Raw genomic sequence first — 17,915 nt, 5'->3', positions numbered from 1 at the left:
GTTCACTTTTCCTGCAACAAACCACTTGAAGTGGTGCTTGTCCTTGTACCTCAGAATGTGTGGACTTTGAACACCTCTGCCTGCGTACCAAACAGATATGTACTGGGCTTACCTGAGTGGTCAGAGTGTTTAATGCAGCCAGAGCCTGGTCCAGGATGGGCATGGCTTTGGCCAGGTCAGCGTCACATTCGTCCTTGATGGCCTTGGCGGCCATGGCCTGTTGGTTGGCCGTGGCTTCGTCCATTTTCACCACCTTCTCTGTCTCGGCCACTTCAGCAGATTCGTGTTCGATGACCAGCATCATCTCGTCCACGTCTTTGCTGGCCACCAGTAACTGTGGCTGTAGCGCTTCCAGCTCTGTCTGCATGGCGGCCACCTGGCTCGCCGCCGACTCCAGCTTCTCCAGACCCACCTCATAGCGATGTTTCATTTTCATCACTTCACTGAATCAGACAGAGTCACACATACTTTACACACAGAGCACAGACTGGAAATCACCTCCTGACCATCACAAACTGAACCACAATAGAAGGTAACAGGTCAGCGCTAACAGAAGGCATGGCGGCTCCGCCCACTGAGTGGCAGAAAGAGGGAGATGAGTGACAGCGTTGGCTTCAATCCTGTCTAAACTGAACAATATTGAATATAAACTGGGGCAGAGCTGTTGTTGGTTGATTGTATTTTCAGGTTCTTAAAGCAGTGGGAGCTATCGTTTACAGACACCCAAAGACAAAGAAAAGAGAAGATGGATCCACAAATCCCGGAAACCAAACCTAGATCTGTGGATCCTGTTTGGTGTCAGCTAACATTCACTGATGCTGTATTTTTGGGTCCAGTCAGACCTGAAATGACCTATTGTTTTGGCTAACGGTCCTTCTTAGTGCAGCTCTTGGTTTCATGATCAGATCTTTCCTGGTTTTTGTCTTAATTTTGTGATTGTGAACCTTGTGCTCCTACATGATTAGTAAACTAACTGAAACTGAGGCCAACCTAGTTTTATAAATACGGAGGAACTGGAGAATAAAGCTACGACGGAGTATTAGGACCACAGAAGAAAAGAAAAACACTGGGCACTACCAGAAGAAAGTCAGAAAATATGGATATAAAACCTGTAATTTAATGAGAATAAAGTCAAATACAAAAAGAATCACAATGTTATGAGAATAAAGTCGTAGTTATAAAAAAACTCATAATTTAACAAAAATGTCATTGGTTTATGAGATTAAAGTCGTCATATTCTGACAATAAAGCCATAATATGATCAGAATAATGTGTTCATTTAAACCAGGTGGTGTAAATCTGCTAATTTCCCAGAATGCAGTGGTGCCCTGCTGGTCCACAGCAGTAGTATCTGTGTTGGATAAAGGACTGGATCTGAACTAGACTCAGTAAATCTGCTCAGTCCCAGTAGATCATGCATAGATTCACTGGGGTCAGTCCACGGTCTACTGGAAATGACCTTTGGATCAGCTGGTTCTGGGCCCTAGTTTTGGACGCTTTGGATCAGCTGGTTCTGGGCCCTAGTTTTGGAGCCTTTGGATCAGCTGGTTCTGGGCCCTAGTTGTGGACCCTTTGGATCAGCTGGTTCTGGGCCCTAGTTTTGGAGCCTTTGGATCAGCTGGTTCTGGGCCCTAGTTTTGGACCCTTTAGATCAGCTGGTTCTGGGCCCTAGTTTTGGACCCTTTGGATCAGCTGGTTCTGGTCCTAGTTTTGGACCCTGGTTGTCAGTCCTGATGAAACCATGTATATTTGTTTCAGGTCCAAATAGCGCTGACCCCCTCCCCCCTGGATCAGGTCTGGATCCTCCATGTGTGTCCACATGTCAGTGTTCATGGACCACTTGTTCTTTGGTAGCTGGTCCAGATCCATGTCCAGTCCAACTGTCCTTCATTTCATTTCAGATTTCCCATGGTCCTTTTCTCTGGCTGTGTTTACTGCTATACTCCGTCATGTTGAGCAGGTTGGTTTAAGACACTCAGTCTGACTGAGAGGGGCGTGGCCTGGGGGGGAAGTGACGTATATGCATACCTTCTATTCCATTTTTGGATGGGCCAATCAATCCTTCCGAACATAAAGTTTAGCTAAAATCACTTTTTCTAAAATTACAAAACCATTCAAATTGTAACCCACATCCCTCACCCCCCATACAGTGGCCGTAGGAGTGATGCCTTTAAGTGGAACTGTACAATAGTGTTTTTGTTTTGGTCCTTAATGACAGTGGGTCTAACCCCTGAGGACCACAGATCAACCAGAGCAGCCAGAGCCATCAACGGTTTCAAACAGAATGAACAGTTGGATCTGATGGAACAGATGCTGTTTCCTTTGGTGTAGGTGCTGTGGACATTAGGACTTCTATGTAACGTGTCATTCAGATGGATTTACAGTGGACCTGTGGACTGTCGACCACTGGAGCCTAGTCTGACAGGAAATGACTTCTGACACTTTTGACGCGTTTCAACTACGTGGAACCGGCTCGACTTGACTCTGGTACCAGGTCCTATTCCAGACTGTTTCCATTACAGGATACTACCGACTTTACAGTACATGGTCGTCATAGCGATGCGGCACTTTACTTGCGTGTCCTCTGCTCAGAGTCGCTGATAAACTTGCTCGCCGTGTGTTGTCTCATCAAGCTCATGTTGAATTTTTACGTCGGCTACAAAAGACGGAATCTCCTGACTGAATGGTGTAGTTTTTTGGGCTGTAATCATGTGGATTCACCTACCGACATATTTACCCCAGCCCGCATGTCCATGTGGGCCCCAGAAGGGTTCCATTTGGGCTGCATATAAGGGTCCCATGTGGGTTTGTCCACAGTTTCCATGGTGACCCCACATGTGTTTGACCAGAACAGAATCAGAATCAGAATCAGAATCACAGTCTCTTTGTTGTCATTGTACTAAGTACAACGAAATTAAGACAAAGCTCTCAGGGTCAGTGCAAGAATTTACAGACAGACAGCAAATATCAGTAAAACAACAACAAATATCAGTAAAAGGCACAGTTATTTACATTAAAAATAAAAAGTATTGCAAACTAAGATATTGTAAAACATAGAATTTAAGCACTGCAAAGAACATGAAAGACAAATATCGTAGGATAAATAGAATGAAAAATAAATAATATGAAATATTCACTTCTGTGATTCTGATCTGGTTAAACACATGTGAGGTCACCATGGAAACTGTGGACAAACCCACATGGAACCGCTCTGGGGCCCACATGGACATGCTGGCTGGGATTGTCAACTTCCACATCTGTTTTTTGTAAAAGGGCGAGTCAAGTAATGACTCTGACCAATCAGTGGTCTGCAGTGTTTACACGTCACCTTTTAGTATCTGGTCCCCAGTCCTGGAACCTCAGTGGAGGTGATACCAAAAAACTAGTACCAGGTACCAGATTCCAGGTCCTTTTCGTAATGGAAACACAAAAAGGACAAGTTGAGTCGAGCTGATACCACGTAGTGGAAACGCAGCATTAGAAGTGTCTTTGCACCTACTGGTGGAAAACCTGTGATGATGCAGAGAAAATGGTTTTGCACATGTACATGTTAAACTCACTGACCTACATTCTGCAGGAGAAAGTCTTCATCCTGGTGAGGAGGATCTGAAATAACTAGTGTGCTATATCTGACCTACAAGTTGTGTAGAGCTGCAACCGATTAATCGACTCAAAGTGATCCAAAAAAAATCCTTCAACCACAATTCTCCTGAATCACAGCTTTGTTTCCTTCATTTCTCTGCTGTTAAACATTGGTTCCACTGTTGTGTTTCACACGGATGCTTATTGTGACGCACAAAGAAGCTTCAATTCAGGAAAAATGCAATAGAATATTTCCCTTCAATCAATTTGAATCGATTAATCGAATTGGGAATTTTTGCATTCACTTCAAGCACCTAATCAATTAATCGGTTGCAGCTCTAAAGTTGTGGTTTCTTTTACAGACAGTAAAAGAACTAGTGTATGAAACAGCTCAGTGGACTGCATCTGTTAACTCATGTGATACAGACGACCAACAGCAAAACATTTCACCTCATTCTATGAGAGCAATCTGAGACACATGAAGTGGTACCAGTGAGTATATATATATATATATATATGTGTGTGTGTGTGTGTGTGTGTGTATATATATATATATATATATATATATATATATGTATATATATATATATATATATATATATATATATATATATATATATATATATATATATATATGTATATGTGTGTGTATATGTATATGTGTGTATATGTATATGTGTGTGTATATATATATATATGTGTGTGTATATATATATATGTGTATATATATATATATATATATATATATATATGTATATGTACACATGCATACATACACACACACACAGGGTGGGGAAGCAAAATGTACACTGAACATTTAGTTGTTTTTTCTCAGCAGACACTACGTCAGTTGTTTTGAACCCAAACATATACTGATGTCATAATCATACCTAACACTATTATCCATACCTTTTCAGAAACTTTTGCCCATATGAGTAATCAGGAAAGCAAACGTCAAAGAGTGTGTGATTTGCTGAATGCACTCGTCACACCAAAGGAGATTTCAGAAATAGTTGGAGTGTCCATAAAGACTGTTTCTAATGGAAAGAAGAGAATGACTATGAGCAAAACTATTACCAGAAAGTCTGGAAGATACTATTAAAGAAGAATGGGAGAAGTTGTCACCCCAGTATTTGAGGAACACTTGCGCAAGTTTCAGGAAGCGTGTGAAGGCAGTTACTGAGAAAGAAGGAGGACACATAGAATAAAAACATTTTCTATTATGGACATTTTCTTGTGGAAAATAAATTCTGATGACTTTCAATAAACTAATTGGTCATACACTGTCTTTCAATCCCTGCCTCAAAATATTGTACATTTTGCTTCCCAACCCTGCATATAATTATACCAATGAGTAAATGTATATAATTATACTAATGAGTATATGTGTATAATTATACCACTGGACTGACAGAGTTCAAAGCTTACACTCTTTTCATCTTCAGAAGGGTCTTGAAGGTGGAGATGAGCTCCAGATATGAGGTGGGGGTCACATAGTTGTGGCGCTGCAGCTCAGTTGAAAAGCGAAGCGACAGCTCAATGGTGGAGGTGTGGAAACTCTTGCACATGTCGATGCAGCCTTCTCTGGACTCACTGCTCATGTCCACATCCTCCAGAAAGCGACAGGACACCGCCTGAAGGGCGTCATCAGGCCACGTCTGACAAAGAACCAAACACAGAGGTGGAACTGTCAGGTGGGGTGGTCCAACAGTCCTGGTCAAAAATACAGTTTCAGATCACCTCAATTAGAACCCTGCATTAGGTTTTGTCATTCAAAAGATGATTTAGGAAGAAATCTGGAAGAAAAAGCAGATGTTTTAGAGGTTGTACAAGTTGCTGGAAGTTTCCTGGAAATGGACTAACTGTTCATTTTTAGTATAGCTGAGCTGACCTGTAAGAGAAGAGCAGGACTATCAGAACCAAGGTCTGAGGGATTCAGCTGGAAATATATGGATGAAGTAAGAGCGCCCACATCTGTGGAACTGGAGTAAATATATGGATGAAGTAACTCCGCCCACATCTGTGGTACTGGAGTAAATATATGGATGAAGTAACTCCGCCCACATCTGTGGTACTGGAGTAAATATATGGATGAAGTAACTCCGCCCACATCTGTGGAACTGGAGTAAATATATGGATGAAGTAACTCCGCCCACATCTGTGGAACTGGAGTAAATATATGGATGAAGTAACTCCGCCCACATCTGTGGTACTGGAGTAAATATATGGATGAAGTAACTCCGCCCACATCTGTGGAACTGGAGTAAATATATGGATGAAGTAACTCCGCCCACATCTGTGGTACTGGAGTAAATATATGGATGAAGTAACTCCGCCCACATCTGTGGTACTGGAGTAAATATATGGATGAAGTAACTCCGCCCACATCTGTGGTACTGGAGTAAATATATGGATGAAGTAACTCCGCCCACATCTGTGGTACTGGAGTGTAGAACTGGTTGTGGTCCATTCTGTGACTCCAGTGTGACACCAGAGCAGAAGCAGCTGATGGTGGACACCATGATGTTAAATGCAGGTTCTTTGGTTCCTCTAAAGCGTTGGGATGTCCTTAATCCATCAGATTGTGAAGGGAAGCAGATCAGGGCTTTTGTCCCCACCAGCACCATGCGTCTGTTTGAACCTTTGGATCTGCCACAAACATTCTGAACAGTTCCTCCAGTAGACTGGGCTGATGATGCAGACTTTCAGAAGGAGGAGAAAACTGGGCATTCCACTAAAGCTGTCAATGATGTCACTGACAGAGGGGCGGAGCTTATTCCAGACTTCAACTGTAGCCGAACAACAAATGCAGATCACAAACAGTACTGGCAACAAGTTGTCAAAGAACACAGGAACATTTTTGGTCATTTCATTAAACCAACAGTGGTTGTTGGACTTTCTAAGGAACATTTTTATGTGAGTGTCAGTTTGATTTGGAGAAGAAAATGACAGATTCTTCTAATCTGCCTTATCCATTTGGATAGTTCTGTTAGAGTATATACAGACATCTGCACCTGTCTGGGACACCTCTGAATATGAAGGAATTTGCATCAAATTTGAACTGAAGTAATTTGGCCAGATATGGAACCAAATGCAGGGTTCAAATCCAGAGAATCTGAAAAAAAATTTTTGGACCACCCTACTGTCAGGTCAGGGTTCCAGAGGGTTTATTCAGGGTCTACTGAGACTGGTACCATCAACCACTAAAGGAGTTCACATGAAGATAGAAAAGGAAATACGTGACAAAAAAAACTTCCACAATAAGAAATGATAAATTCCTACATTACATTCCAGACCTGTGGTTCAGGTCTGGACTCTGGTTCAGGACCACCATTGACACCTAGACCTGAACCCAGTTTTTCACAGTTTGAGCTGAAGAATCCTTCGTTGTCATCTTGGAACATGCCGGCGTCACCAGGGAAGAACAAACCCACTGATGGAAGAACCTGGTCCTGCAGTTTATTCAGGTTCAGCTGAACTCATTCTATGACACATAATGTAGAACCTAGACCTGATCCAACTGGACCAACCTAGACCTGATCCAACCGGACCAACCCCAGATCCTAGCACTGACCCCACAGGCTTGGACAGTAGGCACTAGGCATGATGGGTAATCCCTTCATCTGAGTCTCCTCTTAGGGCGTTGTCACACTGTGTACTCGAGTCTGTACCATACTTGGATACATTCACACAAATACTAAACGCATTTTTATTTGATCCCAACAGGATCTCATGTTCTATCACCAAATGTTCAAACTGTGTTCAAACTGAAATTCTGTTTTACAGATATTCCAGTTCCAGATCCTGTTCAAATGTTCAGATTCTATTAGTTCCGAACTAACATCAGAACAGGATTTGAGTTCAATCCAAACAAAGGAACGAACATCTGCCTCTCAGACAATAAAAAGTGCTTTTAGGAGGATTCAAATAACCCTCATTTAATAAAACAGTGTTAAATAATAATAAATAAGATATAAATCAGGGCTCTCAAACTCATTTTCTTTCAGGTTCCACATTCAGTCTGATTTGATCTGCAGAGGACCGCACCAGTAAAATAAGAACAGAAGAACCTAGAAATAATGACAACTGCACATTTTTGTCTTTGTTTTAGTGCAAAAAAGCCCTCAAATTATGAAAATACTTAGCTTTCTAAACTATCCCAATAAAAAAAGATGGGAATAACCTGAAAAAAATGAAATTTCTTAAGAAAACTAAGTGCAATTTTAACAATATTCTGCCTCAACTTATCATTTCTACATGAGCATTATGGATCAGATCTACAAAGACAACAGTAACAGCCGGAAAAGAGTTCAAATTGTGCTGAATTTTCTTTAGACATTTCAGGTTGGTCATATTTGTTCAGGTTATTCACATTTTATTGTTACAGGATAGTTTATAAATGTGAATATTTTCATTTTTTGATGTTATTTTTTGCACTAAAACAAAGACAAAAATTTGAAGTTGTCATTATTTATAGGCATAATGTAATATTTTTTTCACATCAAACTGAGAAGAAAATCTGCAGTCAGTCTTTTTTGTCGGTTCTTCTGCTGTTATTTGACTGCAGATCAGATTGGTCTGGATGTGGAACCGACACTAAAATGAGTTCCACAGCTTTGACTGTGGAATTTTTACACTTTGTAAATTCCTCCCAGAGGTCGGATTGGAACCTTTGGTGGGACACATTTGGGCCCCGGGACGCATGTTTGAGAGCCCTGATCTGAATAAAGAAAAACAAAAAACAAAAATGAACCTCCATTATATTTGCATTTAAACAAACACCTAAAAATACTGATACAGTACTTTTTAATATTGATACAGTTTTGTGAAATGAAATATTGCGATATATTGCAGAACTGATATTTTCTAACATCCCTAATCCTGCCTCCAAACCTGTTCTGCAGTTATCTTTGGCCCGTACACCCACCTGGAACCAGTTTATGGTGCAGCAGTTAATGAGGGCGGGGAAACATCTCAGGCGGTTCCTGAAGGCGTCTCCGATGGGACTCATGGCCAACACCACATGCAGCTGCGTGCGACAGCGCTCTAAAAACAGGTTGAAAAGGGCCAAGGGGCTGCCGTCTGTCTGCTGCTCACGATCCCGCTGACGGTCCAACACACGCATTCGTTCACAGATTTCCTGCTTTTCATCCACTGAGAACAGGTTAGGCACCTGAAAAAGACAACACAGATGTAGAAAACACAGCAGTCTGACTAAAATACTTCCATACTACTAATAAAATCAGACAGCTTTGCATTGTCCTTGTGTCCAGTCTGTCCCTCTGTCTCTGTCATTCATTCATATTTTCAGTAAATCCTTCTGCTTTACTTCAGTTCTTCAGGGCCTTTTTCTGGACCTCTACAGCAGCAGTGGATCACACCTGTCACTAGGGATGGGAATTGAGAACCGGTTCTTTTTGAGAACCGGATCCCAGTAGCTCGATTCCTTGGAATCATTTGCCTGCTTAACCATTCTGCTTATCGATTCCACCTTCGTTGTGCATGCGCGATGATGTCACGCATACACTGCATTGTTTTGGTCAGAACAGAGACAACATGGAGTTGAGGCAGAAACGGTCTAAACAGACCACACCAGGTCTAAACGGACCACACCAGGTCTAAACGGACCACACCAGGTCCAAACAGACCACACCAGGTCTAAACGGACCACACCAGGTCTAAACGGATCACACCAGGTCCAAACAGACCACACCAGGTCTAAACGGACCACACCAGGTCCAAACAGACCACACCAGGTCCAAACAGACCACACCAGGTCTAAACAGACCACACCAGGTCCAGTTGAACTCTATCAAAGCTTCCATTTCTTCTAAAGGTGGAATCCTTCCAGTTTGTTCAAACATTCGTCCACATGTGATTCATTTGATTTGATATTTAGCCGTGCTTGTGAATCTAGCGGCAGAGTGAACACCAGGACGTCATCTGGGCCCAGTTCTGGTTCTGGTGCTGGAAGTAGAGGAATTAGTAAAGCGTCATTAGTTTCACTCCCCCCCCCAGGCTGGGCCCGTTGTCATTATTATTTGTACTGTATACTTCATACTGTATATGTTCTATTTTCTGTGCAGATGGAAATATAAAAGACAGTTCATGCAAACACACCTGTTTGTACTCTTTTATTCCTTCACCCAATGAGAATCAATAAGAGAGTCGGATCGATTCGCAAAATCGATAATGGAATCAGAAATGTTAAATTCTTAACGATTCCCATCCCTACTTGTCACCATTAGAAAAACAATGACCAAACGTTAAAACCATCCTCACTGCACTACACTACAGACATCCAACAGACAAGCAAAGCACAAATGTGTGTTAGTGGAACCTTTAGTGTTGTAGACATCACAGGCACCTGCACAAATATAATGCAGTTAAAAGTAACAGGTGTAGTGTTTTTTATCACGGGATAAAAAAAGTTAGATTTCTGACAAGTTCCACATAAACACCATATTTTGACAAAGAATAAAATAAAAAATAAAATAAAGAATGAAACTCTGATAGGCTTATTTCCCTGTAGGGGTGGGAATCGCTAAGAATTTGACGATTCCGATTCCATTATCGATTTTGCTTATTGATCCAATTCCTCATCGATTCTCTGATCGATTTTCATTGGGTGAAGGAATAAAAGAGTACAAACAGGTGTGTTTGCATTAACTGTCTTTTATATTTCCATCTGCACAGAAAATAGAACATATATAGTATGAACTAATAATAAGAAGAGATGACGCCGGGTCCAGTTTGCGGGGGGGGGGGGGGGGGGGGGGGGGCTACAGTGAAAGTGAAACTACAGACCCTTCACTAATTCCTCTGTTGCTGCATTTCCACTACGTGGAACCAGTTCAACTCTGCTCGTCTCCTGTTGTTGTGCTCCTCATTTCCTTTCCCCTGCCTTCAGAAACTTGTATATGAGGGGGTACCACGTTTGTGCCCGCACCAGAACTGGAACTGGGCCCAGATGATGGTCTGGTGTTCACTCTGCCGCTAGATTCACAAGCACCGCTAAGAAGAGAATCAAATGAATCACATGTGGACAAATGTTTGAACAGACTGGAGGGATTCCACCTTTAGAAGAAATGGAAGATTTGGTAGTGTTACAACTGGACCTGGTGTGGTCTGTTTGGACCCGGTGTGGTCCGTTTAGACCTGGTGTGGTCTGTTTGGACCTGGTGTGGTCAGTTTAGACCTGGTGTGGTCTGTTTGGACCTGGTGTGGTCAGTTTAGACCTGGTGTGGTCAGTTTAGACCCGGTGTGGTCTGTTTGGACCTGGTGTGGTCAGTTTAGACCCGGTGTGGTCTGTTTGGACCTGGTGTGGTCTGTTTGGACCTGGTGTGGTCAGTTTAGACCTGGTGTGGTCTGTTTGGACCTGGTGTGGTCTGTTTGGACCTGGTGTGGTCTGTTTAGACCTGGTGTGGTCTGTTTGGACCTGGTGTGGTCTGTTTAGACCTGGTGTGGTCAGTTTAGACCTGGTGTGGTCTGTTTGGACCTGGTTGGACCTGGTGTGGTCTGTTTGGACCTGGTGTGGTCTGTTTGGACCTGGTGTGGTCTGTTTAGACCTGGTGTGGTCTGTTTAGACCTGGTGTGGTCTGTTTGGACCTGGTGTGGTCAGTTTAGACCTGGTGTGGTCTGTTTGGACCTGGTTGGACCTGGTGTGGTCTGTTTGGACCTGGTGTGGTCTGTTTAGTCCATTTCTGCCTCAACACTATGTTGTCTTCGTTCTGACCGAAACAATGCAGCGTATGCCTGACGACATCGCGCATGCACAACAAAGGCGGAATCGATAAGAAGAATCGTTAAGCAGGCAAACGATTCCAAGGAATCGAGCTACTGGGATCCGGTTCTCAAAAAGAACCGGTTCTCGATTCCCATCCCTAAATACCAGTCATCCATTTTTCCCTCCAGTTGTTCGTCTGTGTGCACTGATATAATAATTGGATCCATTTCACCTCTGTCCGTGTCCCCTTCAACCCACCGTACCTCACCGGTGTTGAGTAAGTTGCCGATATCCTCTAAGAACGACTCCATTTTGATCTGAGTATCGGTGAACAGGAACACTCCATGAGCCTCCCCTTGCGTGGACTTGTTCATGATCAGCTTTAGGTCGTCGTGCCATTCAGCGGTTCCATACGTCTTAGAAATCTCCACCTGGAAAAGCTCCGCCGTCGCCATGTAGGCAGCCAATCGGGTGAGAGACTGACGGCCGCTCCCTCCCACCCCGACCAGCAGGGCGTGACCGCTGGGCTGCTTGAAAATGCGGGAAATGCGACAGACGTGCTCGATAGCGAAGCGGAACAGCACCAGGTTCATGGGTGTTTTGCTCATGTTGTTGTACTCCTCCAGGTGAGTGTCCACCACCTGACGCAGCTGCAGCAGGTTGTGGACTTCGCGGTAGCTGCGATCTTCGCCTTTAGGGTCGTGGAAGTCACAGAACATGAGGCTGCGGAGGTCGTCTTCGGTCACCTTTCCATCCTGGTCCTGGTCCAGGTGCTGGAAGAGCTGGTGGAAGTCTTCCTTCAGGTGACTATGAACGACCGCCTGTAAATGTGATACAAGCCAGGACCGATCTGTGTCATGGACCAGACGATCATAGTAAACCCTGAGAACCTGAGAGAGAGCAGACAGGAAACAGAGCGACAGAGAAATAAAAAAAACAAAAAATACAGAGAACAGATGAAGCCGTCATCATAATGCACAGGTGTCAAACATGCAGCCTGGGGGCCAAAACCGGCCCACCAAAGGTTCAGATCCACCCCTGGAATGAATTTGCAAAGTGCAAGTTAGGGCATCGAACTCAGAAATATCATAATAACCTATAAAGAATGACAACACCAATTTTTTCTCTTGATTTAGTGCAAAAAACATTAAATTATGAAAATATTTACATTTACAAACTATCCTTTAACAATAACATGTGAATAACCTGAACAAATATGAACAACCTGAAATATCTGAAGAAAATTAAGTGAAATTTGATGTATTTTCTGCCTGTTACTAAATGTTTTGTGTCTTTGTAGATCTGACCTATATGCATTTGTGTAAATGATAAGTTGAGGTATAATATTAATAAAATTATACTTTTATATCTTAACAAATTCCATTTTTTTCAGGTTATTCATATCCTCTTTGTTTGGATAGTTTGTAAATGTAAATATTGCCATAATTGAATGTTATTTTTTGCACTAAAACAATTTGGAGTTGTCATTATTTACTGACTATCATGTTATTATTGTACTGGTCTGGCCCACTTCAGATTAAATTGGGCTGAATGTGCCCCCCCGCCCCAGAAGAAAATGAGTTTGACACCCCTGTCATAATGGACTCATACGTGTTACCTTCGAACCTGGATATTTCATATTAAACCTAATTATGTAGGGAAGACCTAATAGTAGAATGGAGTGATTATGTTTTCACTGATTACCTGCCAACCAAGGTTATTATCGTTAACGAAAACTAATGAAATGACCAAAACTAGAATTGTAAAAACATTTTCGTTAACTGAAATAAATAAAAACTATAATTAAAAGAGAAAAAAAAACATAACTAACTGAAACTGTATTGTGTGCTTAGAAAACTAACTAAAACATAAAAATTATGGATAAAATTCCCTAGATTTTCATCTTTGTCAATGTCAGATTGATGCAAAATTTATTTATTTCGCTCTAGCAATTTTCTGTGCTGTCTCCATACGACACTTTTTGCTCCGTCACTTGTGTTCACTTGTGGTTTCCAGTCGTCTTCTGGTCCCCACTCTACCTGGAAACATGGAGACTAAAGCAGCAGAGTCCTGTCTGGGATTGATTTGAATAGGAGCACAGAGAAGAAGAGAAAAGAGACCACTGAACTACAACTGAACTACAACTGAACTACAACTGAACTACAACTGAACTAAAACTAAGCATTTAGAAAAAAATGAAAACTAATAAAAACTATCAAACCTGCTCTAAAAACGAATTAAAATGAACTGAATTAGACAAAAAAAAGTCAAAACTAAATAAAACTAAACTAGAATGAAAAACTATTCAAACCTTGCTGCCAACCCACGGATTCATTTTGAGTCTTAACTTTGAATCTTTTCAAAAACTTTTCAAAAACAAACAAACAAAAAAAAAGCTGAAATTAAGGCACACATAAAGAACATGTTTGTCAAGTTTGAAAAGAATCCGTTGGACAAATTTTCCAAGTTGAAATTTTCAAAAAATTGTAAAAAAAAAAAAAAAAATTAAAACATTTTGAATTCAGCCATCAGACCGTCCACTGCTGCTCTTAGAGCTGAAGAACAGCCATTCATTCAGTCGTCTTCTGAACTGCCTTTATCCGCTCTGGGGTTGCAGGGGCGGAGCCTATCCCAGCTACCTATGGGCGAAGGCGGGGTTCACCCTCACCAGTTCAACCAATCACTGTCATGTTCACACCTATGGGCCATTTAGATGAACTAATGAACCTATCAGTGCATGTGTTTGGATGGTGGGAGGAGCCAGAGTACCTGAAAGAACCCACGCAGACACTGGGAGAACATGCAAACTGCACTAAAGGTTCCTGGTTGGAATCGAACCCAGGACCTTCTGTCTGTGAGGCGACAGAGCCATGTGGTAAACAACATGTGTGTGACATTTGAAAAGAACCAGGTGAATACACTGTAAAAAATATCTGTAATTTAACAGAATTTTCACTGTTTATTTTCCAGATTTTTCCTGTATTTTTCAGATACAAGAAAATATCAATGAAATAACAAAAACAGACTGTGATTTTACATGTCAAATGGAAAAGAACACGAAAAAACTGTAACTGTGAAGAACCAAAAAATTTCAGTTTTTTTAATAGAAATCTTTTCTTTTTTCACAGAAAAATACAGTTAAAATACATTTGCAAATGTATCATAATTTCACTAACATTTATTTTCTATTCATGAGATTAAACTGTTAATTTAAATTTTAATACTGTAAAAAAAAAAAAAAAAAAAGAAAGAAAACCAGATAAAATTACTGACAATTGACGGTAACAGAAGTATTAGTTCTGTCAGTTGAACCAGACTTGTTTGTTAATTGACAAATATCCTGTGTAATTACAGGAGGTTTCACAACAAAAATGTTGAATAAATGTATTTTTGTGAATGTATAACATGTATAAGCACTGATAAACTGTCCAAATACAGTTTTTATCAGTGGATTGGACAACTGAGTCTCACTGAAAATTATTTATATATATATTTATAGGGAATTTGGTTGTTTAAATACATGTAAATTTTCTTTATTAAACATTAAAAAGTAAAAAAAATATGCAAAATATCATGTAAAGTTAGGGCAAAAAACTGTATTTGAAATATGGAAAATTACCGTATTTTTATGAAATGGTTATTTTCCATTATTTTACAGTATTTTTTTTGGCACCCCTGCTGCCGGAATAATACTGTTTTTTTTTTTTTTTTTTTACAGTGTAGTGCTCAAGAAATCAGTTGGACAAAGTCTTGGACAGAGTGAATTCCTGGTATATCCTCTGGTGTTCTGCCCTCTGGGCCGGGCAGGGGTAGAATGAGAGTTAATGTGTTTTTTTTCCCCCTCTTTCCCCCTCTTCAGATGCACTAAATATAGACACAAAATCAGCCACCACAACCAGTTTCAGGTTTGGTCCATCACATTGTGCACGCTAAATAAATATTTGCATTTACTCCTCCCAATAATTTTGCGTGTTCGGGCAGAAACGCCCATATTACATATTCATCACGTCAAACACACTAAATGGGTTGGGTCAGTTATTTTGTCCATTTGACAGACACGACCCTCAGTGCGTCCTGTCAGTAGATAAACTTCAACAGGTTTTTGTGTGAACAGTCAAGTTTGGGTACATTTTAACACGTGCAAACCTTTAGTAAATCAGGCCTTTAGAGCCAGTTTTCCTAGACCTCATCAGAAAAATCTATTAAATGTACATGCAAAAATAAATGTTTAGAGGATTAAACTAATGAGACTAATCTCTCCAACTGTTGAAAGCCTTATTGAGATGGGTGTTGACCTCAGTGAAGGGAACACCCATCTGTAATATATTCATATGTTTTAAATACAGTATTTATACTGTGATATGTCTGTGTTTTTCAACTACTTTGGCATTTCATTTTGCATGTTGTTTGGTTTTTCCATGTGTGTTACTGACATCTCTAAGTTCCTTCAGGTTGTATACAGTTGTGTTCTTACACCTGTCTGACATCGTCTCCTGGTTGTTGTGTAAACCATTACCTCGTGCACCCACAGTCGTTTGATGACGGACGGTTCGTTAGCTGTCTCTGGTCTGGACAAGCAGATGCCCTGGATGACTCTGGAGATGTCGCGCAGGTTAAACAGGTAATGGGACTTGGTGGGGGTCGGTAACAGATTCTTGGCGGCTTCTTGATACACAGTTATGGTGCTACTGACGATCTGAGAGGTCAGAGCGGCAAACGCTGTGGGGAAAGCCAACCTGTGGAGGAAAACATTTACAAATGAACAAAAATGCACAGGTTTGGGGTTTTTTTTGTTGTTTTTTTTGTTTTTTACTTTTTGGGTTGTTTTCGGGCATTGCAGCCTCTAAATCAGGGGTCTCAAGCTTGCAGCCTGGGGGCCAAATGCAGCTCGCCAAAGGTTCCAATCCGGCCCCTGGGATGTTTTTGTCAAGTGCAAAAATCCCACAGTCTTGAATTGAATTAAGCAAAAACAATTTAGCTTGAATTAAGGAAAAAATCTTGAATGAAGCAAAAAAAAAAAATCTTAAATTTAGCAAAAAATCTTGAATTAACAACTTCAGCTTTTTGTCTTTTAGTGCAAAAAATCACATTAAATTATGAAAATATTTAAATTTACAAACTCTCCTGTAACAATAAAATGTGAATAACCTGAACAAATATGACCAACCTGAAATGTCTGTATTAAATTCAGTCCAGTTTGAACTCTTTTCTTCCTGTTCCTCAGTGTTTAGTGTCTTTGTAGATCTGATCCAGAATGTGCATGGACTAATGATAAAGCTGAAGCAGAATATTGTTAAAACTGCACTAATTTTTCTAAAGAAATTTCAGTTTTTTCAATTTATTCATATAGTTTATAAAAGTAAGTATTTTCATAATTTAATGGTGTGTTGTTGGTTTTTATTTATCGGTTATTCTGTTAATATATTAGTAGTCCGGTCCACTGCAGATCAAATCAGGCTGAATGTGGAACCTGAAAGAACAGGAGTTTGATTTTTCTGCAACACATCTGACAGAATGAAACATGACCAGTTCCATCCATTTAAATAAATTAGTGAATTCCGAAACGATCCACTAACATTTCCATACACTTCAACCCAAAGACACGACCATGACCCAGATTTCGTCTGGTTGGCTGAGACTGTCCAAACAAACTAGTTCAAAAAATGTAAGGGCATACAGTAAAACCATTATGGGCTCTGTCATCAGATACACCCTCTGCTTCTGTGAGCTGGGCTCTTGTGATTTTCCTGCTCTTTTTCTTTTTTTAAATTGTGTGAACAGTCCTTGGTGTTTTTAACTAACAGGAGTGATGTGCATTAGTGATAACAGTCTGTGCCATCTGTACGGTCTACGGTCTAGAGGTTATGGCGTATACTGAATGAACACTTTGGCGAGGCTCTCATATACAGGTGACAGAACGGCTGTGATGTTCAGTCTTTTTAAGTTGTTTCCTGAAGAATTTTTTCAGGCACCTTTATCTCCTATTAAAGTTGTATCTTTGCATCAGCTTGACTTTAGTGCCAATAGTTTCAGAAAAATAACAAGAACCAATAGAGGATGGGATGTGGCCCAGCTGCCCAAGAGACATGAGCGACATTAGCTTAATTTCACTGAGTGAATGGACAACATGACATAATGGACGACGCTGATGGCAAACAAAACAGCAAAAAAGGAAGAACATTCTGGGCCAAAACGTTGTTCCAATATCATTAGTGTTCAACCTCCAACAAGAGACAAACAATCCTGAAATTCACTATCTGTACGCTAAAGATTATCCAAATAAAATAAAAGAAGATAAAATAAACCAACAGCAATAGTAAAGTCGTACTGAACTCAAGTAATGCCGCGTTTCCACTACGTGGTATTGGCTCGACTCCATTTGACTCGACCTTTTTGTGTTTCCATTATGAAAAGGGACCTGGAATCTGGTACCTGGTACTAGTTTTTTGGTATCACCTCCGCTGAGGTTCCAAACAATACTAAACCGTGACGTATAAACACTGCAGACCACTGACTGGTCAGAGTCGTCTCTGTGACCGCCGTTTTACAAAAACCAGATGCGGAAGTTGACAGTAAATATAGCGGTACATGAATCCACCTGATGACA

At 40.9% G+C, this 17,915-nt stretch overlaps 1 protein-coding gene across 1 annotated transcript in view; it reads right to left on the bottom strand.

Moving 5' to 3' along the window:
• Positions 1-17,915, bottom strand: part of dnah7 (dynein, axonemal, heavy chain 7) — a 201,946-nt gene that overhangs the window by 70,506 nt on the left and 113,525 nt on the right. The window contains exons 40-44 of the mRNA XM_030126944.1: positions 15,825-16,044; positions 11,572-12,198; positions 8,510-8,755; positions 5,011-5,240; positions 113-443 (exon numbers count right to left, since the gene is read on the bottom strand). Of these exons, the coding sequence (XP_029982804.1) occupies positions 113-443; positions 5,011-5,240; positions 8,510-8,755; positions 11,572-12,198; positions 15,825-16,044 (1,654 nt within the window). The remainder of the gene's footprint in view (positions 1-112; positions 444-5,010; positions 5,241-8,509; positions 8,756-11,571; positions 12,199-15,824; positions 16,045-17,915) is intronic.

The sequence above is a fragment of the Sphaeramia orbicularis genome, chromosome 22 (genome assembly GCF_902148855.1).
Source record: "Sphaeramia orbicularis chromosome 22, fSphaOr1.1, whole genome shotgun sequence".
Classification (NCBI taxonomy): Eukaryota; Metazoa; Chordata; class Actinopteri; order Kurtiformes; family Apogonidae; genus Sphaeramia; species Sphaeramia orbicularis.
The sequence above is the reverse complement of the archived record's forward strand: the minus strand, read 5'-3'. Positions and strand labels throughout refer to the sequence as shown.